Here is a 26,512-nt window from a genome sequence, read left to right on the forward strand (position 1 = left end):
ATGTAATCTTTCTTATTGCAGTCACAATCTTTTTTTTTTTTGTTATTAAAATGTTTTTTTAATCTAATGATGCATATATTTTTGATTCATTTTATATATTTTATATATTTTATATATTATATATTTATTATATATATTTAGTCATGTCACATTAGAGTCAGAGTTTTTCCTGATGTTGACCATGACTCAAAAATCTCAGTATGAACCAGATCAGGGATTTAGAGACATGTTACACCCCTGTTAGTGTATGATTCTGAGCTCGAGTTACAAATCACCATCATCACTCCAACAGCTAAATCCTGCATCACCGGCATTGCAGTTAATACTGTTTTAACAACTTTATTTACTCAAAAGAAGGACACTTTATTCCCCTAAAATGCACAGCTATCTGTCTAAGGGGCTGGGATAGATCAGTAGGTAAAGTGGTTGCCCCATGATCGGAAGGTTGGGGGTTCAAATCCATTGAACGGCTACCGTGAGGTACCCCTGAGCAAGATACTGTCTCTACACACTGCTCCCTGGGTGCTGCACTATTGATTAGTAATAATACACATTATTATTAATAAAGCAACACGTGTTCATTACCTTTATAATGTGCGGCCCAATCATGGTTAGTACTATCACCGTCCATAGTTTTATCCCAGGTAAAATCCTCAGGCTGTTCGTTCCTTAACCCTTTAAACCCTGAACCATGAAATAATTTACAGAATATTATTATTATTATTTATTTAAATGGACTCTTTAGTGAATCTTCTGATGGAATAGAAATTTGCATATACGAGTTTTAATTTCATTTAATCTTGTAATATATTTATTTAAAATGTATCATGCAATTTATTTATATTTATTTATCATTCTTTTTTTGAGGGGGAGGGGGAGAGGGGTCACTGACGATGTAGACAACTCAAAAAGTCACAAAAACTCATTTATCAAATATGACACACTTGACTGGTTATTTTGAGAAGTTGGACTCAGCTAATTTGGACTCAATAACTACTGGTGTAATGTACAGTAAACCTGTAAACCTGTATTTGAATTATTGATATATTTTGTTTCTTTTCTTTTTTGTGAAATCATAAAAAAATACATCTGAAATTGCTTGATTGCGTTACTAATCCTCTAAAATGTCAGGTTACAAAACATCTGCAGACTGCTGATGGGACCAAACGAGGGGGAAGAAAAGGAGGGTGAGCCGGAGAGAGTTGAAGATGTGGGGCGGTGGTGGTGATGGTGGCGAAGAGGTTGTCATGGTAACCACTTCTCCTGCTGCTGGGGGTGATGATGTAACACTGCCCATAGCTGGGTCTCTTTTCTTGTCCTTGTCCTCCCCACCTACGCTCTCACACATGCCTGCATGTGTGCGACGTGGAGGAGACACGCAGGGACAAAGCCAGTGTCCACTGACTCTACACGACCCATTAACATTAAACGGCCCCTTTGAGCTAAAACCTGCTGCAGCCTAATCTCTCTCTCTTTTTTTAATGAACAGATTATAGTTGCCTTTTCTGTCTTTTTCAGAACAACAGATGCTTGTAGTTTCAAAAGAATCCACTGCTCTTAAGATAAAACAGCCCTCTCCTCCCTTTGGTCTCCCATAATCGCTGCTCCCCGCCGTACAGATCACATCATCAAAGCTGCGTGTGTGTGCACTCCTTGCATCGTTAGACGACAAAAGGTAGAAAACCTCCGCATGGCAGTTAAAAGGATGTTGTAGTAACCCACAGTGCAGCCGATGCAGAGGATGATTCCTGCCACTTGAGGGCGTCGATCAGCTGCTGTGCTCAAAGGCAAAGAACAAAAACAACAGCTGGATTAAACACTTTATTCATAGAAATGTACCACAGGTTGGAAATATACATCAGTCGAAAAGAAGGCGTAAATAAGGATTAAGGTCATCCTTCAACATCTTCACAGGAACTAGTACGTGTGACATTTTGGCCCAAACACAAACCATCAACACAACCGCATTCATACATCTGTTTAAAAAGCACATCTGGGATTCAATTTGACATTTTCAATTATGTTTTGTTTTCTCTCATACATAAAAAAAATCAGAACATTTTAATATCTGCTGTATTTTGTGCTGTGCTTTGTGATCCCATTCCCATCATTCACACCCAAAAAGCAGCAGTTTGTGATTGTCTTCATCTGTACAATAGCATAGTTTGAAGCCAGAGAGTTTGTTGTCTTCTTCTTCTTCTTCTTCTTCTTCTTCAGGCTGCAGCTTCATATCTCTGGCTAAACAGAACCTCCACCACCTTGGGGTCAGCCAGGGTGGAGAGGTCCCCGAGGTCCTTGTCGTTGCGAGCAATCTGTCTGAGGATTCGCCTCATGATCTTTCCTGAAGTGGATGAGGACACGATGTTACACAGGAGGCAAGTAGAGGAAGATGATGTCGATTTATAAAGGTGTTGGACTGTTACCTGAGCGAGTTTTTGGGAGTGCTGGGGCATTCTGGATGAAGTCTGGTGTAGCAATTGGGCCAATTTTTTCTCTCACTGAGAAGAGAATGTAGAAAATAGGAAAAAAAAATCAATCAAAAAAAGAAACAAAAGGCTGTTTTTATTTTGGAGCATTTCCTTAGCTTTTTTCTCAATTGCATGCAAGTGGGGCGATCGTGGCTCAAGAGTTGGCAGTTCGTCTTGTAATCGGAAGGTAGCCGATTCGAGCCCCGGCTCCGACAGTCTCGGTCGTTGTGTCCTTGGGCAAGACACCTCACCCATGGCCTACTGGTGGTGGTCAGAGGGCCCGGTGGCGCCAGTGTCCGGCAGCCTCGCCTCTGTCAGTGCGCCCCAGGGCAGCTGTGGCTACAATGTAGCTTGCCATCAGTGGGTGGATGAATGTAGTGTGCTTTGGGGTCCATAGGACTAAGTAAAGCACTATAAAAATACAGGCCATTTACCATATAATAAAATAACTTACCCTGTAACATAAACAGTTGGCTGTAAATGAACTTTCATATTTGGCTATTCCAAAGCCAAATAATAAAAGTATTAAAGTACGATGTTCTGTTGGTGCAGAAACAGGAAGCATAAAAAAGTTGGGGAAACTTATTTGAAAACCCATGTATTATACCCTCAAAGGGTATTTTTTTAGTTTTTCAGTTTGTTTTAACTGTTATTAATTTTTCAAGAACATATGGAACATGCTTGAAAAATATGAAATTTTACAGCATGTAGTTGACTTCGATGTCCTGAGTGATTTAGATACTATAATAAAGACACTTTAACCTTTTGACAAAAGTGTATCCCTTACTGTTGGTCTTTCTTGATAAAGAAGTAAAAATAAGAAGAAGAATTAGACCAGACAATGTCTTTTTTCCCACAACTGGGCAAGTTTTCTTAAGCTGTATTAATTTTCAGTCCTGCAAAAAACTGAGTACATCCTTACTGCTTCCATAGCAATTAAGTGGGTAAGTAGCATTTAATTACCATCTGATTGACCACCTCAATAAAACAAATTCACCCCAAGGCTAGCAAAAAAAACCAAAGAGCTGCATGTCAGAGAGTCCAGGCCTCGATTAATATGTCAAATGTTGAATGTTCTGACTGTACAGTTAGAAAAAGACTGAATAGGTATACCTTTGGTTAAGAGGAATAGCGGGAGAAAGTCTCTTCTATCAAAAAGAACATGAAAGAACAGCTTATGTTAGGAAAGTTGCATCTTAACAAATGTTCTTTGGACAAATGAAACCAAAGTGGAGATGTTTGTCCAAAGTGTACAAACCCCACATTGGGAAACAAAAAAAACACAGCACGAACACTTCGCACGAACTGTCAAGTGGAGATGATCTGGGCTGGTTTTGCAGTCACAGGACCTGGGCACCTTGCAGTTTCTTTATCCACCAAGAACTCTTTTTGTATATCAGGCCATCTGTCCAAAAGCTGAACACTTGGCTAAAATTGTCAAAGCACACCAGCAAATCCACAACAGAGTGGCTGAAAAAGAGAAGAATCAAGGTGCAAATATCGGGTCAAAGTCCAGACTTAAACCTGATTGAAAGGCTGTGGCGGGACCATAAGAGGGCAACAAACCTATCCAAACCTCAATGAACTGACACAACGCTGTAAAGAAGAGTGGGCCAGGGTTCTTCCCAAAGGTACGAGAGATTGATAAAGTCTTACAAAAAACAATTATGCCAAGTTACTGCACAGTTACTGCTTAGTTTTTCACAGGACTGAATCCAGCAGAAGTTGTATTTGTATTTAATTTAACATTTTATTTTAGATCAAATGCAAAACAAGAGACCACTGATACACAAAGACGCATGAATTTTAGTGGACTTTAACCCTAATCAAAGGTCTCACCCAGTCTCTTGAGCTCATCCACCAGCGTGTGACTGAACTCCCTGCTGTCTTTGAGGGTGACAAAGCAGTAGAGGGACTCTCCCTTCACCTTGTGAGGTCGACTCACCACCGCAGCCTCCGCCACAGCCGCGTGCTCCGTCAAGGCCGCCTCAACCTCCGCTGTGCTCATCAGGTGGCCTGAGGCGGGGAAAAGGTATGCAAGGCCATTGCAGAGATGAATAGCACAATTTCCTGGAGAGGCTAATAAAAAAAATGTGCTGAGAATATTTAAAGTTATTTATGTCAATTAGATAACAGCCTTAAAATAAGTTCTGAGGGACAGCACCGTACCTGACACATTCAGCATGTCGTCTATTCTCCCTGTGATCCAGTAATAGCCGTCCTTATCTCGCCTGCAGCCTGAGAGAGGACAAAACAAAACTTTATATGGGGTCTCGTGGTTCACTTTGGTGCTTTAGTGAGAAATTGTTCATGTTGAGAACTAAAACTCTATCCTGAGTAATCTTCAGCCTGGGAGTGATAGCCAGCTAGGGCTGATTCTTGGATCTCACCATCTCCAGTCACATAAAAGCCTGGGAATTTCTTGAAGTAGGTATTTTCGAAGCGCTCATGGTTCTTGAACACAGTGCGCATTATTCCAGGCCACGGCCTCCTAAATACCTGAAAGAGAGGTGTTACTGCCATTGCTATTTTGAAATTTTATTTGCATCCATACACTGAAGAGTTCAACGACAAAAAAATACACTTCTTCTAATTTTTTATATAATTATTTAAACTATTTTTAAATAAAATAAACGTCACATCCAGGAAAAATACTTCCAGAAAGCATAAGAAGGTGAAGAATGTAAATGAAAATGTAAAAAATCTAAAAGTATTTGATTACATTCAGATAATAAACATGCTGCTGGTTCATTGGCCAACATTAACAGTGAAACATCGTTTTCGTCTTCCTCTCCTCTTTACCACACATGTATTCGTTGTTGCTCGATACGATCACTGTGACAGAGAGAAATGAGGCTGTGTTGAATTGAAACTTACCAGATAACCCTCAGCTTCACCTTCCAGCTCCTCTCCGTGCTCGTTGAGGATGGTCGGCTCCACCCCAAAGAAAGGGAAAGTCTGAAATATGAGTTTTGGATTTAATGTGAGATAACTGTTTTGTTTCATTTAATAACTCCCCTGCAGCTGCAGCGTTTCTTCCAGATCATTATCTGGATCATAATAAGGAGAACCAGGCTGCATTTCCTGCCCTGCTTTTGTTAAATCATGCTCGCCATTTTCATGCGCACAGGGAAAAACCCTTGCATACCAGCATGACTTGAACTAATGACAGTCCTCACATGCAGGTATGTTTTAGATTTAGAAATGTCAGCGTGGAAGAACTGTTATCACTTACAGCAGAGCCTGGTTTCAGCGGTGTAGCAGCAGGTAGAGGAGTCAAGACATGACCTCCCTAAGGAGAAAACAAACATAAAATATCACAGCAACAAAGAGGTAATAAAGCAAAACATTTGATATGCCTTGTATATTGTTCACATGTTGAAATAAATTACCAATCAATCAATCAATCAATTAATCAATCAATCAATCAAGAATATAATCAATCAGTGGTGTATCTATGGGTGGGCTGGGATGCCTGTTGCCCACCTATGAAAAAGAAAGCAAGCAAAAAAAAAACAATCCCAGTCATGGCTTTTTTAAAAATGTCATTGATTATCAAAAGGACTACTTTCCTATTGGGCATTTTAAAGGTTTTAGCATATGCTCACTACAATTCAATTAAAATTATTAATACCTTTAATTCTTCTACTACTACAAGACTTTATATAGTGTAGTTTAACTGTTGTATTTCAATATTGTGGGAGCAGTGTTTTTCTCTTATGTTACTTCCATGTTCGTTTCCAAATATTTTATTCAATTTTATTTATATAGCAGCAAACCACAACAGCAGTCACCTCAAGGTGCTTTATATTGTAACGTAAAGACCTTACTGTGATATAAAGGAAAACCCCAACATTCAAATGATCTGCTACAAGTAAGCACTTGGCGACAGTGGAAAGGAAAAAATCCCATTTAACAGGAAGAATATGTGACTGGTTTGGGAAAATCCCGCATTGAGGTACTATATATTTTTATCGTTTTATCCCTATTGACGCATACCTAGCATCATCTTAGAATCTAAACACCTACACATCCTGAGAAGAGCTATCCCAGCTCATCATACAAAAGTTGTTTCAGACCCTGCAGTTCTTCTGAAGCGATACGCCTGAGTACGACTTCCTAATAACACCTCTGTAGTCAGTTTCTTGTTTCTTACCGTTTCTGTTTGCCAGAAGGTATCAACGATGGGACATCTGCTTTGACCAACCACTTCATAGTACCACTGCCACGCCTCTGGGTTGATGGGTTCACCCACAGTACCCAGAATTCTAAGGCTGGAGAGGTCATACCTGACAAATCAAAAGATTTCCCTTAGATCACGTCATTGAGTGGTATTTATCATGCTCTTTGTAGTTCAAAGTCTAAACTTCCTTACTGACAACAAAGAAGGAAACAATCTCACCTTCAAACTACAACTTCAGTGCTCTATGTTGTTTTAGCCTTACCATAATGTTGATACTGTGCTCTGTTTAAATAGTGAATTAAAATCTGACTTCGGTGAGACTTTGCATTTTTAAGCTTTCATAGCTGATAATTTTAATTTTTCATAATTGTCTATAATGACTCATTTTTTGCATGTATTGTTGAGAATGTTTGTCTAAGTAAGATTATTTTAAATTCTCTTGACAAATAGACTATTATTTGATTATGCTAAATATTTTCTATCTACAGTTCTACCAAACTTGTAATTAGTGATTTGGAATATTTCTTTTTGTCGCTACTGTGCCAACACTGTGTTCCGATTAATTATTAATTTTGAAAAATATTCTTATTAGTGCTGAGAGCTAGATGAGAGGATTGACCCTCCCTTCTATACTCAAATATGCAGCTCCAGTAACTAGAAGGTTAGCTTAGCTTCACACAAAGACTGAAAGCAACTCCTAAGCTATGCTAACTGGCTGCAAAGCTAGCATAGACATTAATCCTTATTAATGTAAACATAGTATATTAACAAACACGATTTCAAATATTAGTACATATGTTAACTCTCACTAAACAAAATAAATTAAGCCTTTATTTTATCACTACTTAGTAAATATTAAAAATGTGCTCATACTAATGCTTGGCTAATAGAGTAGTAGTTAAGGCATTAGCTTAGCAAGCAAAAGGTCGCTAGTGGGATTCCACTTGTGGGCATCAGGAATAAAATTGCCAAATTAAATGTGGTGGTACCTATTGTGGGAACTCTTTGTGACAAGGCAGCAGCTGAAAGTATCACATAGTTAATATTAATAATATGATAAATTAATAATCTGAAAGAGGTCTTTTGTTGCCAATGCTTACAATAAGTACTTGGCTAAGATGTTAAACTTAGCTTTAACTTAGTACAAATATGACAGTCTATCAATAGTCAGATTAAAGCCCTTAAAGTTTTTGTCATACTACTCAAGTTAGATTTGCTTAGTTAAAATATTTCGTTAAAATAAACCATTTGTTTGTTGTTTGTCTCTTTGTTCAGAGAAAGAAAAATCTATTTAAACACTCAGTGTCTTCTGTTTTTATCCTGTAGTTTATAAGAAGAGGTTTCAATTGTTCCCATATTGGGTCATAGCTCTAAATCTGAAAACACACTAACCAAATTGTTATATAAGAAGTGAACAAGTTGACGGAGGTCTTTCCAAATCAAGAGAGGCACCACATCAACTGCACCACTTCCCCAGTAAAACTGCGACCTTAAAGCCAAAATATCTTGGAGCTAATGCTGTTTGTAATTATTTATTTATTGCAGCAGATGATGTGTCCACATACTTCTGTAGTGGCTCTCGTCCATACTTCATCAGCAGGCGGATGGCTGTAGGAGCTGTATAAAACTTGGTCACTTTGTACTTCTCAATTACTTCCCAGAACCGGCCAACATGGGGGTGAACAGGGATACCTTCAAACTGCAAAAACATGCAGACACATGCACACGGAGGTTTGGTTTTCCATTTTTTGTTTAATGTTCTATACATGTGACACCTTGCTGATTTGACTCACTAGGACGCTCGTAGCACCGTTTGCAAGTGGACCATAGGTGATGTAGGAGTGTCCGGTGATCCAGCCAATGTCGGCTGTACACCAGTACACATCATCGTGGTGATGATCAAAAACGTACTTGAAGGTCATCGACGTGTAGAGCAGATATCCAGCAACAGTGTGGAGAACACCCTGTTTCAAGTGAGCAAAAAATAGGTCAACAAGGAGACAGAAGACAGCAAAAATAAGGGATCTGTTAATGCTGGCAGAGGAGATGTGTATGGAGGTGTGTTTCTGTGTGCATATTAGTCAAGTTCTGTTTACACGCTCTCATAGTGGGAAAGCGAATTCCTGTTTGGAATAAAAAACAAGTGCCCATAAGGTAAACCATAACATTTTAAAGTTAAAGTTTATGTCTTGAGTGAAAGAAACATGTCTGTGTAAAAGAAAAATCCATAAATTCTGTGTTTTCTATAACAACGCACACACGCACACACACAAATAGAATACACAAATACAACAGTGGAGCTTGCAGATAACTTTCAAGGATTACATTTGTGCCTCTCAGCAACAGAAAACCATTAATTCTCACTATTTCATGGCAGATTATGTAAACGCTGGCCCGGTTAAAGTCATTATAGGCTTATCATTGTAATAAATAGATGCTGCGATTTGTGTAAATGATAAGATTTCCCTCATGCCTCTTGCTGTGTTTGTGGAAAAAAACTCGCCTGCATGTGAACGTCTGCCTCACCTTGGGTTTGCCGGTGGAGCCGCTGGTGTAGAGGATAAAGAGCGGGTCCTCTGCATCCAGCCACTCGGGCTCACACTCCTCAGAGGAGTCCCTCATGGCCTCATCCCACCAAACATCACACTGTGAGTCCCAGGGGGTCTGAATGCACCACAACAGGAGGGAACAAATCAAACTCATAAACCGGATCATTACAGCTGCTTGCCAAGCACACCAGCAGGAGTGCAACATGCCAATTTCAACTCTAATTTAGAATGCCCTGAAGAGCTAAAGGCTAAATATTTGGAAAAATATGACAGAACCATTTTTTTGGTTCTGAAATATATTTTTCCCCTTGTAGTTATTCAAATAAAGACATAAATATGTATATAGAATCGTTTTACAATGTGACAAATATGTGTTTGTCACTGTGTGTTCATTTTTCGAGCTGACGAACCTGTAGTTTGTTGCATGCACCTCCACTTTTTGTCTTGATGACGAGGCATTTGGTGACACTAGCTGACCCTCTAAAAGAGAAAAAAAAGAAAAGCAGTGAAAGGTAGTAAAAGCATAAAGTCTTTGCCTAATGGATACTGAGTGCATGCATGCTGCTCTGCTTTCCAAGGATTTGCAAATACTGGATTGGGGTCACATCTTGGTTCTTGTAGGTCGAGCGCCTGAAGTCCCATGAGATGAAATATTTTGTCATGTGTCCGCAAGTTATTTATCCAAAAAAAAGTTTCTTTTTGGAAGTGATTACTGCTGTTTGCTCCTTGTAGACTTAACACAGTTCTTTCCTATATTAGGTCACTGTGAACAGCACAAATCTTGTATGTATACTTTGTGCACAAGATTAAAAAGCATACATTATATAATTTCAGGGGATCCATAGATGGGGGACCCACATACACGTAAACGTTCCTGAGCTTTATGTTTTTTTCTCATGTTTCTCAACTCTGTATTAGTATCACCATAACAGTAATTTAAGTAAATAAAGTAAATACTGTGATTTGATGGTAATTATAACAGGGGTTAGGGTTGGTATGAAAATTTGACATAAAATGATTTTTTTCACATATGGCCTCAAAGTTACCTCTAACCACATCTGTACCCCAGATACTCCCATAATCCTTCCCAGCATGCTTTGCTTCTCAGCTAACATTCCTCGTAGTCATGTTGCTATAGCAGATGAGCAGCTTGGGCCTCCCTGATAAAGGTGCTCCATGTTGCCCGGCAACCTCGTTAATGTAAAAGTCTTGCTGTATTATTCTTTAACATCTCTGATATCAGCTGACTGCTCTGTGTGTGTGCGTCTGTGTGTGCAATGACTCATATTCCAGGGGCTGACTTCCATTACCAGCTGCAGCCAGTGTAAATAAGGGTGGTTACTGAAATCTGGGAAAGTGTAGGCTTTGTAAGCAGGAGCTACCTTTCCCGGCACTTCTCCAGAGCCTCGGTTGCAATCTGCTTCAGGTTGATCAGTTTCTCTCCTCTGTAAACACCATCTGACAGGAGACAGAGGGAGGAACAGGTAGAGGCAGAGAGCTATGATGAAGAAGTAAAAGTAAACAGCAGGGAATCATCTTTGCAGCTTCTGGCAAAACAAAACATCTCATTGTGGTGCTGCCATTTGGCACACATGTTTTAAACAGACACATTAGGAGCTACTGAATGAGTGAGGACCACAAAAGAACAATGTACACATCAAGCACAGTTAATCAGTGTTTAGAATGGAGATTGGTGGTTTTTGTTTTTGATCATTTTTAATTTTGTGCTGAGTCCTACTTTTAAAACGAAAAACAAAGCTATGTTTGTTCCTTTGTATATCTTCATATAACCAGATAGTGAAACTCTTAACATCAAGAGCTTCTTTTGCAGGAATATCTTGGATTAACTTGGGCAGCATTAACCTAACATGTTCTGTTTGACACATCAGAGCTCACAGAGAAAACTCAAACAGAAAGGCCCTGCAAAGACGTAAACTTAAGATTGTCTTGCAGAGTGGTAACAGTGCTTACTAGTCAGCTACATCGTAATCTGATGTGTGCAAATGGATAAAATGTACAGTTTATCCTTCTGCCACACCTTGGGAAACGCAGGGACAGGACAAACACTTGGCTGCCTGAAGACCTACCTGCTGTCACCAGTACACTACTCTGGGCATCCACAATCCTTTCACACAGAGACTCACAGGAGAAACCTGCAAACTGAACAAGCAAAGAGAAAAACAGAGGACGTTAGATAACAGAAACAATCATTTCAGGAGCATTTGCACGATTTTTTTAAAGAAAGCACTTTTGAATTCTTGTTTTTTTTCTCTAGTGAGAATAGGGACCAGGTGAAAGAGCAACTGGAGAGGAGGAGGTGAAGAAGCCAGGAGTAGATGCAGTAAAGCTGGATGAGTTTATATACCTGGGCTGCTTTGAATCGGATCATCCGAAGCACGATGGAGGTGAAGAAAAGAGTGCAGGCAGGATGGAGACGGGATGAGTTGTTACAGAGTAAAAGAAGATGGCAGCATTGACAAAAACACATGAGGGATAGAGGATATATTGGATAAAAAGGATGCTGAAGATGAAGCTACCAGGCATTAAGAAAAGAGGAAGATCAAAGAAGAGGGCCATGGGTGTAGTGAGAGAAAACATGGAGGCAGATGATCCACTTTGGCAACCCCTAAATGGAGACCAAACGAAGAAGAATTCCTGGTTTTACCTCCAAATAAAGTTGTTTTGATAATCTTAATGAAGAACTGGCTAAATAACTACATTTTAAGGCACTTGCGGCAGGTGTAAATAAGGTTTTTACACAAAATCATCCAACCAACATAGAGCAAAATTTAATGTATATTTGGAGCTGTGTTTGTAGCAATTCATTCACACTGACTGTAGCGTCGTGTTTCAGCTATACCAGATCTTGAGGGAAATAACTGGCTCTTGATCTGCCAAATTCTCCACTTTAATGCCTATCAGCTACTCAATAACTGTGTATGTTGCCTGTTTGGGACTGACTAGGTAGCAAAGGATGGCTGCTGAGAGAGTTTTTTTTGCAACTTGTTTCAATATAGCAGCTTTAAATGCTTTTTATTTAGTGTGTGTAAGTTATTTTAACTAACATGAGAAATAAATCACAATTATTAGGAAACATCATTTACAAATTTAAAACTGAGTCAGAACCCTTGAGCCAGACTAGCAGATGTTGCTGAGTACTGAGCCAACATAGTCCTTTTTTTTTTAAAGGCTGGAAGTTGTAAGAAGTGTGGAGCCTTCTAAAATCCTAAACTAAGCTGTTATGTCTCTGATATTACACCGTGATGGAGCATGCTGCTCCTTCTCATCATCATTTACAGATTTAGAAACCTTGTTGAATTTTACATAACAAAGCAGACAGACATTAACTGCTCTTTTCTATGACTGTCATTCACATAGAATCCAGACAGGAGGTCTGGATATCTGGACAAGGTTAATGGTTCACAGAGCATAAAGTTTCAGTGTTGATGAAGCATTATGAATCAGGTCACTAAGGATTCTGGACTCAGCAAAATGTCACTGCATGATTGGCATTGGCTCTCCTGCAAGTTTCCATGGACCAATCCTTTTTGCTCATTCATGATTAATATTAGCAGTCACGGGATAATCTAAAAGGCTGGCGCTGTCCCAAAGATTGTTATGTTGCCATGCCAAGTGTTGTTCCTGTCGAAAGTAAATTAATCAGATCAAAACTGAGAGTTGGACGATATACAACAATGACTAAGCAAAGACAAGGTCACTTATATCTAACTCTGCCAGCCTTTGCGAGTTATAAAAAGCGCCCACTTTGGAGTCACATTCTAGAGTTATTTTAAGCAGAGCTACTAACCTTTGCATGGAAGAGCAAGGTTAAATATCTAAAAGAGTGTTGGCTTGCTTGCAGAATTGCAGTGACTCTAGTGCCTTCTCAAACTGGAAACAGCCAGCAACTGTCTGACCTATATACTAAGTGCAGGTGCTGCTGGTGCTGTGTTCATGTAGAAGACAGCTGATAAACTACTGGAGCAGGGCAGTCTGCACTAACAGAAGCAACAGCTCGGGTTCAGACAATGTTTTCTTGTGGAAATCAGAGTAGCAAGAACCAGCAGCCTACTTTCTGACAGTCTGCAAAAATGCACCATGCAGATGGCACATATGATATTAGAGAATGCTGGACAGGAAAAAAAGACTTTTCAGTTTTGTAAAATTGTTGCATATGGTGCATAGTCATAATAGTACTTACCACAATAGAGTGAACAGCACCTATCCTGGCACAGGCCAGCATTGTGTACACAAGCTCTGGGATCATCGGTAGGTAGATAGACACTCTGTCTCCCTTTTTCACACCTTAATAAAAATATATATACATATAAAACAAGTTACTGCCACTCTATCTCTGAAACTAAGTTTGTCAGCAAAATCTGTAAAGCTATACTTATGTATTATAATCATGGACTAAATAATTATGGACTAATCGTGGACATGACCATAAGCTCAGGTTCTCACCCATTTGCTTCAGCACGTTAGCACAGCGGCAGACATGGCTCAGCAGCTGGCTGTAGGTGATGGCCATTTGATGATCAGGTGAGTTTCCCTCCCTGATAAGACAGCACACAAGAGAGAAACTTTCAAATGTATAAATGTATTACAAAACCCGTCTGTGATTCTACAGAGGTCTCTTCGTCTGTTTTGGTAAACAATTGCACACAAAAGTACTTTCCCACTTTCCCCAACAGTGTTGTCCGGTGAGTTCTTTGAGTTCACAGTAGAGATAACCTGTTCCTGTTTTTGCTAAGTCTATATTAGGCTTGGATGTTTGTCAGGATAGTTATTTGGAAAACAATTTGGCACACTTGAAGGGGCAGCAGAAAGCATGGTACCAAGCCAAATGGGAATGATGAAATAAATGACTGCACAGATGAAATTCTGCAACTGAGAAATAACTTCAAGATGTGATAGCAAATGTTGTAACTCAGCTCTATGTGAAATAGCCTGCATATATGTTGTCAAAGTCTTTATTTATTTTTGGGAAAATGTACAGCAGAGCAAACCAAATTCAGACATGGCGTTCCGCAGGGGTCGATCATGAGACCTCTTTAATTCCAACATTTATATGACTCCACTTGCCAAAATATGAGATAATCAAAATTTCCCATATTTAATCTATACCAATCTATACAAATACTATAGAAGCAGATTACTTTTCATATGTGTTTATTTTTGATTTGTCACTTAAACTTCTTTCACGGCCCCAGATTTTTGTTGAAATGGCACTCTTTGCAGCATTTTTGCTGTTCTATTTAAAAAAAAAAAATAAAAATTTTTTGCATTCTTCTACCAGTTTAGACAGTTGTTCAAATTATACTTGGACAAAGCGTGAGCTAAAGTCACATGAGTGATCAACTGTTGCTCAAAACAAACCATGTGGAAATTGATAACTTGTCACCACAGCTGATAGTTATAGTTTCCTTACAGAGTGTACTAAAATAGTCACGGCAAACACGTGAGCAGGTATATCATACAAGTGCTTTGTTTGAGTGTAAATAGCATTAATGCTCTCCTACAGGTGATTTCCAGTATGCCAAGTTCCACTGAACCCTTACATTGCTGAGCGTGCAGAACAACCTTCCTGCTTGCTAAGCTTAAACAGCTGACAGAGCAAATAATAACTGTCATAATATAATAGTAAAACATCATAAAGTAGAGGCTTTATTGTAATATGACAAGGACGTGGGGTCATCAGCACGCAACTGCAGGTTCAAATCATTTAAATGACTTAAAATTTAAAGCTAGAATAAGTTTAAAAATGTAATGTGTGTACATTCGTCTATCAAGTGAAGTTAGTTGCTCTAGTTAGACTTTTTGTAGTTGATTAATCAAATAGAAATAGATTTTTGCATTATAAAACAATAAGAAATTGTTGGACAGATAGTGTATAAAATCTGTAAATTTTTATCTTCTGCTTCTGACAGGAAGAAGAAGCACTGCTGTAGTGATGTGCGCTGCCTGTGGTTTGTTTTGGTGTTCTGGGGTCAGCACAGGGGACACAGCAGTTGTTTTTGACTGGAATACTTAGCATAACTCCAGGCAGCATTTCCCATCATAGCTATTATTTCCTCTGGGGGCATGCTGGTGCTTACCAGTAATAGGCAACCTTTTCACCAAGGCTCCCCTCCCTCACATGTCTGTCCAAGACATTATAGCACATGTTGGTTTTGGCTCCCTCCATGTATTTCACATAAACGCTCCCTTTCGTCACATCGAAGTTGTATTGCAGCATCGGTGCTGTTGCAGGCTTCTTCCAGAAGAACTCATCAGCAACCTCTTTCCAGAAAGCTAAAACAGACGATACCTTTTATCAGTGTTATGGGATGCAGATAAGGCAGATTAGCACAAAGAGATACTGTATGCAGACAGGCTCAAAGAGATATGAATGGCAAGGAAGCGCTGCAAGCGCTGCACTAAAAATACAGACAAGTTTGACCTACCTTCTGGATTCTCCAGAGACTTTTGGTACAATGCCAGATATGAGTTAAAGTCAGGCACATGAGCATCCTTCTGCAGGTCATTAAGAGGGTAGTACATTTTGTCCTGAGACTCAGGAACAACCATTTTGGAAGTACAGATGCAGACAGGCCTATATCATTGGAGAGTGAGTCAGAAAATGGTATAATCTGAGTCCCTGCTGGTCTGTCTGAATCCTCCTGGGTGAGGTAAGAACACTACAAGGCCTGTACTGAACCAACACAATTCAGCATGCAGAAAGACCCACCCCTAATCCCTGATCTGCAGGCTCTGGCTCAGTCTGCTTAGAGTCAGGGCAGCCAATCAGCTCATGGAGTGCAGCACTCCCACTTTTTCATTGGATGAGCCATCCCTGGCCTGCTGATCACATTATGTTTCTAAGCAAGTGGGTGGTGGAGGAGGACAAGGAGGCGTCTACCCCCAGCAGGATAAATGCTGTGGATTCAGGCAAACATTTTTTTGAAGGGAGGAGGCTGATGGGTGATGTTGGTGAAAAGAAGAAAATAATAATAATAGAGAGGTATGCAACAATTATTCACTTTCAGAGTAAACAAACCCTGCCCAATCCCCAATGCATGTCTGCTGTGAGAGACAGCTCCTGAATCCTTTTAACACTAACATTTAATAAAACTTAGTCTTTTAAAACATAAATTGCTTATGGGAAAGCTCACTGTAAAACCCCTGCTTCCACCCTGCTTTGCTTTAATCCTCTGACATTGCAAACATAGCACAGTTAAAAAAAATATCCTTAGAGAAAAGAAAACAATATTCCACTAACAAAACACATGTGAAAAACTTAAAAGAACCAAAAACAAATACAGAAATAATAAAAATATTTTATACTCGGTAGAAAATAAGTCATAACAATTTAACCTGAGACAAATTATTATTCGCAATTATATAATGTCCGCTTCTACTTTCAGCTGCTCCCTTTAGGGGTCGCCACAGCGTTTTATCTTCCTCTCACCCTATCCCGCCTATGTCACGTCAACATTCTCCCTGTCCTGCTTCACTGCATCCACGAATCGCTCTGCTGATGCAGTGATTTCCAGTCTTGTTAATCCTGGTCACTCCCAACGAGCATCCTCAACTCTGACACCTCCAGCTACCTCCTGTCTTTTTGTTACAAACACCGTCTTCAAATACTGCAGGTCTCACCACAGTCTTTTTCATTCGTGCACATGTGTTCTATTCTGACTATAATTCATTTTCCCTGGAGTGCATACCTCCACTTCTCCAGGCTTTTCCCACCTGCTACCAACTCTCACTACATCAGAATATACGAAGACTCCTGACCTCTGTCTGTCAACCTGTTCATCACCACAGCAAACAAAAAGAGGCTCAGAGAGATCCCAGACGTAATCCCACTAAATGTATATCAGTATTTTTACTGCAGTATGTTGTCTTTTTAATGAGCACGTTTATTAAAGTAATATTAGATATTACTTAAAAGTTTGTTGTGAAGCATTTTGTATAATTTTGTTTGACCGTTTTTACTGCGTCTTTATTTCTTGTACTCTTTAATTTAAAATATGATAACAGAAAAACAATGTTCATTATATATTTGCATAATTTTGTTTTTTGAATGTAGAAGAAATTTTCGCAAACACTCAACGTTGACTGACTTTGAGCTCCAACTTGAATCTGGGATCGATTAAGCGCAGAGACGTACAGACGTCACGTCGTGCGTCAGACAGTATGCATCGAACCTGAGCGCGCTTGTGTTGATGGTGGCTACCGCTGTCCCGTTCATTTCCTAACGCACCGGGACCAAACTTCAAGCGACAAGATGTTTCTGTCTGCTGCTGTTCGCTCTGCAGTGTCGCAGGCGGTACGGTTGTGATTTTTTATGGATCTGGGGAAAGGTTTGGGTGCAATTTTCGATAACTTGGAGAAAAAAAAATGCTATGACTCTTCACAAGGGCATGCAGTGGAGGCCGCTCAGCAAAATGACGTTGGGTAACACTAGCATGCTAGCTAAATTAGCTTTCTGCTGTCAAACTTTTAAAAGGCGATCGCTGGAAAAATGTGCAGCGAAAGGAAAACATAGCCGCTAGAATGGGTTTTTAGCAGGCTCGTGTACATGCAGTTGGCTTTAACTTCACCCTATATAACTGCTTGCATGGCTACTGTAAATTCACAGTATGGGAAAACACAGCAATATTAATCACTTAATATTAATCTAGCTGGAAACTTGGATCAGATAACACTGTTTACAATTTACATAAAGCAATGATTTACGTAAAAGTGGCTCAGCACAAGAAGTTTTGTGTATAATAACAGCTTGCAAAAAGCTTTAGATCTGTTAAATATCAATTATACTGCAAAGTTTCTACTAGTAAAGTAGTAATTCTACACATTTGTTACTGTACATGTACTTAAGCTATCTAAGGTATTCACTATGCAGAATGTCACATTTCACAGTCATACACATCGTACTATCAGATCATAAATTTTGATTATATAAGTATAATCACTCCAACATTGCAACTGGGACTCATTTTAATTGTTTTATATACAGCTGTGCAGCTTAAACTTTAATAATAAGGCATAATGTGTTACAAGATGTATATTTAATATTATGGTAATGTAGAATTGTTCGCAGCTTCAGATTTCAAGAAAATTCAGTAGTATAAACGTAGTACAATTAATTTCTAAATATAGTGGACTAGAAATAGAAATCTATAGATTTGGGGTTATTAAGTTTTCATATCTTCTTTCGGACTAGTGGGAAACGTTAAAATATACACGAAGAGGTTTATTTTACACAACTTTACTCACCTTTACACTATTGTGTCATACTTTATGTAAATAAGATTTTCCAGTAACAAACATTTTAGTTTAATTCCACTTCATCGCTTTAGAGGAAGATTTCTCAAAATAATTTTTTCTCATACTAGAAAACAAAAATCTTGACTTTAGGCGCAAACTAGGGCTGGGCGATATATCGAGTTTTTTTAAAAAAAAAAATTGATATATTTTTATACGAGATATAAGATGTGAAAATATCGTTTATATCGATATAGTATATGTTACGTTTTAATTATACTTGTGGAGCCGCAAGTTTGCCTCTCTTTCGTCCACTTTTGTCTCTACGCAACGTTACTCTGGCTCGCCTCTCCTTCACTGAACACAACTCCTCCTCCCCCATAGCTTCACCTACAGGCAGCGACAAGATGGACACGGCAAATCTCCGTTAACGAGTTACTGCGCATCGCCCCGTGCGTGGAGCTGGACGGCGTCAACGTGTTAACGACCTAACCACGCTAACGCCATGCAGCCCAGAGGAGCTGCACAGCCTACAATCCTTGCATTTTCTCAAAAGTTGACAGCGCGCCTGATGTATGAATTCTGGTTGTGCTTGATGACCGCGAACCGATTTTATGTGGAACACAGCGCTCAGCAATCTGTCAAAAATGTTTGAGTACGACTTTGGTAAACTACGGAGCTGTGGAGTAATCGTACTGTGCTTCAACGTAATATTACCGTACTTTGTGTGTATAAGGACCATAAATGACACCTGTTCAGAGTCATGGTTACATTTCAAACTCCAGGCTGTCAGTCACGCAGTAGAACTTGGGAATAGAGCAGCTGTGAAATCTGTCGTTGTTATTATGCTCAGCGTCCTTTAGTTTACATTTTGACTGCACAATTGTGAGCTTTTTGTTATGCACAAAAACAACATTGTTTTAGTTTATTTATGGAGCATTATTAATTAACAAATGCTCATAATATATTTTTGAGTAATTTTTTCATGTACACCTATGCTGTATGTTAATAAAAGTGCCTGTGTGACATCTGGGAAACCGCTTTAACTAAGAACTCTCTTTCTGTTCTTACTTTATGGAATAAAAAAATATCGAGATATATATCTTATATCGCCATCCAGCTAAAAAATATTGAAATTTGAATTTTGGGTCGTATCGCCCAGCCCTAGCGCAAACCTTCCATTTTATTGCTGTATGTATTTTAAAGTTTTATTAATAGTATAGTTGTGTACAAATCAAGGCAGGCGCAGCAGTCACTATAAATTTGACCTTTTACATTGAGCCAGTCAGTCAACAATTACCTACAGTCTTTAGTCTTGCAATCTTTGGGTCATTGATGTGAGATTCATATTTTATTATGTCTAAGTGCATCAGTTCTGTTTAAAATATGACTTGAAGGAGTTTAATCTACAGACTAACATTTAAATAAAATAAATAAGAGGTTTAGAAAACTAACAGATGATCTTAAATCACAATGTTAATTTGACATCTGCAGTTTAACTCCTCCCAGTTCCTGGTTCATTTTAAACTTTAAACACTTCAAACTTTTTTACTCGAACACCTGTATTAACTTCCCAAGGGCACACATATAATTTTAAAATGAAATTTAAATTAAATAGAAATTAAGTTAACGTTTACTTCAACATTATCCTAGTTTTACATAAAAACCTCATGTTTTTGGTTGCACCACCTGATATTTTGGGGTTTTAGTTATCGCTGAACTAACACAACTTAAACTTGGGTCTTAGAGAATGAACTCCTGCAAGTCATGAATTGGATTCATTATTTTTAACATATGTTATGCACTCAAAAGTATTGCATGTAAGTAGCATGTTTACTGTAAGAAATGTTGGCATTTGAGATCAGTTTGAATTTAGCTCCATGACATCACTAGGTATTTTACCTGTTTTCTTCTGTTTTGTAGGCCAGGAGTCTGCATCAGTCTGCTGTACGTGCTGGAGCTGGTGGCATTTTTGTGGTGAGTAGCACTTTCCGTTCCTCAGTGCACAAAATGTGTAGAAGGTGACAGACAAAAACAGAGAGTACATGCGGATGCTGTACACGCTGATGCTGTACGGGCTTTTTTTTATACATTGTGTGAGCTCATCATGGTGGGTTACTATAGATCAGCAGCTCATGGAAAATTTTGTAAATTACAGCAACAATTTGTAGTCATTTCTAATATTATCTATATCTATATTACTACTAAGTTTAATTGTTACTGCTCATTGTTCAACGCAGTCAGTCTAGCTGTTACTATGTCACACTAACATTGTTTTTTTAGTTACACTGGGGCAGAAGTTCACTTACTTCTGCAATTTTTGTCTATTATTGGAAAATGAATTATTCATGTTAATACATTTTAGAAGGGTTAAGAAAAAGATTTGCTGATGGACTTCATAAAACAGGATTAAACAGCAACACCATATCAGCTTTCTTTACTTGGTGTATGCATAAACAAATTTTCACAAGCATAGACTTTAATCACAAAACTTTTAGAAACGGTATTTATCCTCACCTTGTCTTATTGCAAAAGTGTATTCTGTCTTAGTGAGTGCTGCTCCAAAACCAGGGTTACACAGGTCACGGGAGAAGTGGGAGTCCGATTTGCATGTAACAATTGAGGCAGAACGATGGTCGGAATAATGTCAGAAATGTTTAAATGTAACCATTAATATCAGATACAGACAGACATTACAACAATCTCCATCAAACTTACATCACGCCACAAAAATTAAATAAATATAAACCAGAGTTTATAGAGCATTGAGGAGCGTTTGTGTTTTTGCACAAAGGTAAAGGCATTCTGGCATGAATTTTCCAACATTATGTCAAAGGTTTTAGAGCTACTCTTTCCATTAGATCCTCAAATATGTTTATTAGGGGATTTTAAAGGTTGGTACCCAATTACGAAAAAAGCCAACAGAAGTTCCTGGAACTGTCTCTATGCATTGTTAGAAAGTGCATAACCATTATGTGGAAGTCCGACTTCCAACTACCTATTTTTAGATGGATCTCAGAGATATGTAGATGTGTCCCACTTGAAAACATCACCTACACGCTCAGAAACGACTATAAAACCTTTGTTAACACTATACCAACTCCTTTATTGGACTGATAGGATCAAATGCAAAGGTTTTTAGAACTTATAAACCTACTGTCACCAGTGTCAAGTATTGTCCTTATGCTGTATTTTTGTTATCCTGATCTGTTTGGGTGGGTTTGGAGTGTGTTTTTGTCCATGCGTCACTAACTTGAAAATTTTGCACAAAAAAAAAGGCTCAGCCATTAATTGAAGACACAGCTCTGCAGTATGTTTGTGCAGGATTGATCCCAGTGGTATCTGTTTTCCAAAAGACCTTAATTTATCCAGGGAGGAGCCATTACAGCCACACGAAAACATCTTGTGATAATTTCATGCAATGGAAACTCTCCTTGGTTCCATAGTCCCCCAGTAGTAACATTGTTTTTAACCTGTGCTTGATTTAAAAAAAAATTCTTATGACACTCTTTTTTAATTAATGCATTGGTTGGCTGCTTTAAATTAAAAAACAAAAAACATTAAATTTCTTCCCTCCTCAATTTTTCTATTGCACAAAGGAGCTTTGCTGCTCACAAGGGGGCAGTGTGTGCAGAAGCAGAAATAATAGTTGTCTGTGTTGAGTCTGTTCTCTCGTTGGGTAGTAGCACCTGTTTCCCTCTGGGCTTACATGATGAACTGTTAATATTTTATCAGATACTGTTTGCAGCTCACAGATCTGTTACTCACGCATGAAAGTGGTAGCTGTTAAGGAAAAATTCAGCCTCAGTAGAAGCTTCACAAGATTTAATATATACACAGATAATTATATACCGAAGACGGTTATGTGTGTGTCTGTTATAAATAAAGTTTAATCTACTTTAATGTTATCCTTATTCTTTTTTAGCACAGAGATACTCCTGACAACAACCCTGACACACCTTTTGAGTTCACTGAGGAGAACAAGAAGGTGAGCCTCGCATCTGTGTTGAACAGTATTTTTTTAATGCACTGATGTGGTTTTCATTACCAGTAATAGCAGATAATTGCAGGTATTGATTTTGTGTTATTGTACAAAAGCTGGAATTTCTTTTCAGAAATACCCAAGTTGATTGGCTTAAGATGTTTCTAGCTTTATTTTGTAACTAATTTAGTAGTTATTTAATTGCCTTTCCACCTTAATACACCAGACACAATGTATTTTCCTGGTATTTTTGTAGAAAAAAAGCTCAACGATAGATGGCCTACCTACTACTGTACTGTACTCTACAATTATAGTATCATTTAATTCATGTACATGAATTATATTAGGACTATTTCACTGTATAAATTGGCCTTATTGTTAAAATAAAAATGGGAAATACAGTTATGGAAAAATATCTTTTTCTGTTCACTGTAGAGGATTGAGGCGATCACTTCAATGTACCCAGAAGGACACAAGCAAGCAGCCACCATCCCCGTGTTGGATTTGGCCCAAAGGCAACATGGATGGCTCCCTATTTCTGCCATGAACAAGGCACAGTCATATTTTTAGTGTTTTCCAGCAGAGTGATGCTCGTCAACACATTTTATATAAAATTTTGTATTTCAGGTTGCAGAGGTGCTGGAAATCCCTCCAATGAGAGTATATGAAGTAGCAACGTTCTATACGATGTTCCTACGTAAGCCTGTGGGAAAATACTTCATTCAAATCTGCACGACAACACCCTGCATGCTCTGTAACTCAGACAGCATCGTGGAGGCCATCCAAAACAAACTTGGTAAGAGTGCTTTTCCATTTTATGCTGAGAAACCAATGAAGAGATGAAAACAGATGAAAACAAACTTTTTTTTATTGTGTATGTTTGAGATAAACAGAGACTGAGAACAAATGTATAAATATACAGTTGCCATTGGTATTCAAACAATATCAAGCTGTAGCATCAAACAAGATTGAAATCAAGCAAGGAAACTGTCAACACACTTGAGCCTACGTTACATTTAATAGAGGACAAGGTTTGTTCTTTAAGTCAACCATAGTGAAGTTTTACTCTTCCTTTTAACTCGTATATGTGGCTAACAGCTGTGGCACGTCAGGCTTTAGTGCTCGAGTTAAAAATATTTGTTGTTTTAGTAAGACAATCTGTAGAGTGTCAGATGAGACTAGCTGAATATGAAGCGTCTCTCCATTTGGTTCTCCACAGGTATCAAAGTTGGGGAGACTACTCCAGACAAGATGTTCACTGTAATAGAAGTGGAATGCCTGGGTGCCTGTGTGAATGCTCCAATGGTTCAGATCAACGACAACTATTATGTGAGTGCTCGAGTCGTCTGTGCAGATGAACGTTTTAACTAAATTAACCAAATTAGATTAAAGCTCAAACGAGTTTCACAAAGAATGTGTACAGAGCACCGTTTCTGGAGTTCTCCTCTCATGTGGAAAACTCTAAAGGAAATTAAGAGCAGGGAGAAAAAAATAGAGAAATAATCAGCTATAACACGAGTGTTTTCTTATTCATTATATTAGTTTGGAAAAATATCAACTTCTTGAACCAAGTGTGATGTCAAAATTTTTCTTTTTAGATTCTTTTGTGGTTAACCATGTGAAAATAATTCTACCATGGGACATTTAGTTATTGCAAGCCGAGCTTAAGTGAATTACCCAATTAAAGATGACTGTGAAGGAGGAATTCTCCGCAACACCTCAGCTTGCTGAGGTATCATCATTAGCGAGAAAAGGCACAATGTGTGAATACCAAGAGTACCTTGTGCTGAGGTTGGCATTTTCTTATGTGAATAATTAACACTCAAGCCATACACACAGCCTTTGGAGATTAGATTAATTCAGTCATCAATTACACATTTAGTTTTACTCAGGATGACACAGTTTGCAAATAAGAGCTTGAACTTGTGTCGGGTTGTTCAGGGGCTTCTAAATATGAAGGTAGAAGCAGCTTTGGAGCAGCACACAGGCAGTATTAATTAAGCAGACCACCCGATTCAGTCTTTGTACTTAAGAACATTGTGAGATTTGAAAAAAAATGCCATAATGGTTTTGGGCAAGTCTATATCATTCATTTTTAACACTATGGTTCAGCTCTGCAATATCATAAAGTAGCTGTACTGTAAATAAAATAAAATAATTAATTAAAAAAAACACTATTTGACACTTGTATCCTCTTTAGCACGACTTGGAAAAAAAGCTAAATCTGTCAGAGCTGGTTTGAACTTTACTGACAGTTAAAGTCAAAGTTATTATTGGCTATAGTTATTAGTGGCCATAAAAAATAATTGATTGGAAAACTGGGGATGCGCTGATCATGAAACTCTGGCCCGATACTGATGTTTAAAATAAGCTGAAGACGGTATATGTACTTTTTTTTTTTTTCCTTTTTATCATTTTTCTGTTGTTGTTTACTTCCTCTTCTTGGTTTCCTCTTGCAGCCAAACCAAAAAAAATCTTCATTACAAAAATCCTTTCCTGTTTTAAAGTCGATTAGCTGTCTGTTATGCTGTATACTTTATAGTCAGGGAAAACTGATATGATACAAGAGATACATATCAGCCACTGATGCCTATAAATATCACTGCAGATGTCAGTATTCTTGTTTTAGTGAACAAGGCTGATATTGGCTCATATTGGTAGGCTCATAGATCTTACTATTGATAAATTGGTGCTGCCCTGCATGTCCTAAAGATCAACAATAAGATATTTTGAAAGTTGGGAAAAGTTGCTGTTGGGTGAAATACAGTCACTGACTGACATGGTCAATCTGACATTGATGTAGTATTTATCCATTTATTCAATTTAGAATAAATCATCATAATTTCCTTTGAATTACAAAGATAGTATTTAAAGTATTCCCCTGTCTTTAGAATATAATAGATCTTCTTACAGATTGGAGGATGTGAAAATCAAAACATGGACCATCAGATGACCAAAAGCTAAGCTGCTCTCATCCCTTATTCTAGGAGGACCTTACACCAAAGGATATCGAGGATATTATTGATGAGCTTAAGGCAGGCAGAGTCCCTCCACCAGGACCCAGGTACGTGCACAATTTGCATAATAGATTCTTATATAATTTTAAAGTCATTGAACTGATTGTAGATGAAGAAGTTTGTTCTTTTTCTATAGGAGTGGCCGATTCTCCTGTGAGCCTGCAGGCGGACTGACTTCCCTGACAGAGCCTCCTAAAGGACCAGGATTCGGTGTAAGATCGGACCTGTAGACATTTCTGGGCCACTCTCTGCTTGCTACAAAGGCAAGCTGTCAGTGAAACTGTTATGGTTAAGTCAGATATATTGTGTAAATAAATTGTTCCTGTACATGTTCTCAAGGTGTCAGTGTCTCACTTACATGGATTCCAACAAGGAAAACAAAACTGGAAACATGAAATGCAGGATTTGTAGCAGTTGTTATATTTCTAGATACTTCTAAGCAAAGCTGGCTAAAGGACTGGAATAGTAAAGCTTCTTAATACGTCAATGTAAGCCTAAAGCTAAATATTTTTGTGCATATTGTGATACTACATAAATAGTATGTATTTCTACCTCAGTAAGTTATGTGACAGTTTCCACTGTCATTGCCACTTCAGTGATGGCCACCTATGGAAACCTTATGAAGGGTTTTTACTTAAGTATGAATCACATCCTTTGTACACTCAAATTCATTCAAATATGACATCTCAAAATTACAGCATAGCACATGCACAATAAGATGCATATTCCTACCATGTATGCCCCTATGGAAAAATCATGTAATTAAAAGCTCACAGTACAAGCTAAAGCTATTAGATGTTTGTTGAAGTACTACACATGCTAAAACAAAAAGTATAAAGCCTTTTTAATTAACACTAGCTCTACCAAAGTCATTTTTGGTCCTTAATATTTTGTTCTGAATTTTACTGGATGTAAATATATTTTAGTGGACCAATTTTAGATGTCTTTCAATTACTGTGGATCAGTGACATTTAAATTGTTTATTCATAAAGAAAACCTTTGGTAAACGGTAAATACCACCAGATATGCTGCTACGCATGGTGTAACAAATTATGATTAAA

At 38.3% G+C, this 26,512-nt stretch overlaps 2 protein-coding genes across 2 annotated transcripts; one reads left to right on the plus strand and one right to left on the minus strand.

Annotated features, from left to right (window-relative positions):
- Window positions 1-1,808: 1,808 nt before the first annotated feature.
- acss2l (acyl-CoA synthetase short chain family member 2 like) lies at window positions 1,809-17,010 on the minus strand. Its single transcript, XM_082513098.1, has 18 exons — window positions 15,647-17,010; window positions 15,299-15,494; window positions 13,665-13,756; window positions 13,402-13,505; window positions 11,288-11,360; window positions 10,583-10,658; window positions 9,611-9,680; window positions 9,178-9,315; window positions 8,445-8,615; window positions 8,217-8,350; window positions 6,625-6,757; window positions 5,704-5,760; window positions 5,346-5,426; window positions 4,859-4,967; window positions 4,638-4,706; window positions 4,308-4,484; window positions 2,424-2,498; window positions 1,809-2,341 (listed from the first exon to the last, which is right to left on the minus strand). The coding sequence occupies exons 1-18, from the start codon at window positions 15,768-15,770 to the stop codon at window positions 2,214-2,216; spliced, it is 2,007 nt and encodes a 668-aa protein (XP_082369224.1). The 5' UTR covers window positions 15,771-17,010; the 3' UTR covers window positions 1,809-2,213.
- A 351-nt stretch (window positions 17,011-17,361) lies between these two features.
- Window positions 17,362-25,785, plus strand: ndufv2 (NADH:ubiquinone oxidoreductase core subunit V2). Its single transcript, XM_082512352.1, has 8 exons — window positions 17,362-17,514; window positions 20,376-20,429; window positions 22,378-22,440; window positions 22,870-22,986; window positions 23,062-23,230; window positions 23,654-23,763; window positions 25,422-25,498; window positions 25,588-25,785. Exons 1-8 carry the CDS (start codon window positions 17,473-17,475, stop codon window positions 25,679-25,681), a joined length of 726 nt encoding a protein of 241 aa, XP_082368478.1. The 5' UTR covers window positions 17,362-17,472; the 3' UTR covers window positions 25,682-25,785.
- The last annotated feature ends 727 nt before the right edge of the window (window positions 25,786-26,512 follow it).

This window comes from Aulonocara stuartgranti (assembly GCF_965226115.1).
Source record: "Aulonocara stuartgranti genome assembly, chromosome: 18".
NCBI lineage: Eukaryota > Metazoa > Chordata > Actinopteri > Cichliformes > Cichlidae > Aulonocara > Aulonocara stuartgranti.

What these genes read in the sequence shown, in the direction of transcription:
- acss2l (XM_082513098.1), bottom strand. Translation starts at nt 15,770, where the DNA reads ATGGTTGTTCCTGAGTCTCAGGACAAAATGTACTACCCTCTTAATGAC. An exon ending in GCTCCACCGGCAAACCCAAG is followed by an intron (nt 8,616 to 9,177) that starts GTGAGGCAGACG and finishes CACTTGAAACAG; the next exon opens with GGTGTTCTCCACACTGTTGC. An exon ending in GGACGAGAGCCACTACAGAA is followed by an intron (nt 6,758 to 8,216) that starts GTATGTGGACAC and finishes TTGATTTGTCAG; the next exon opens with GTATGACCTCTCCAGCCTTA.
- ndufv2 (XM_082512352.1), top strand. Translation starts at nt 17,473, where the DNA reads ATGTTTCTGTCTGCTGCTGTTCGCTCTGCAGTGTCGCAGGCG. An exon ending in GAGCTGGTGGCATTTTTGTG is followed by an intron (nt 20,430 to 22,377) that starts GTGAGTAGCACT and finishes ATTCTTTTTTAG; the next exon opens with CACAGAGATACTCCTGACAA. An exon ending in AGATCAACGACAACTATTAT is followed by an intron (nt 23,764 to 25,421) that starts GTGAGTGCTCGA and finishes CCCTTATTCTAG; the next exon opens with GAGGACCTTACACCAAAGGA.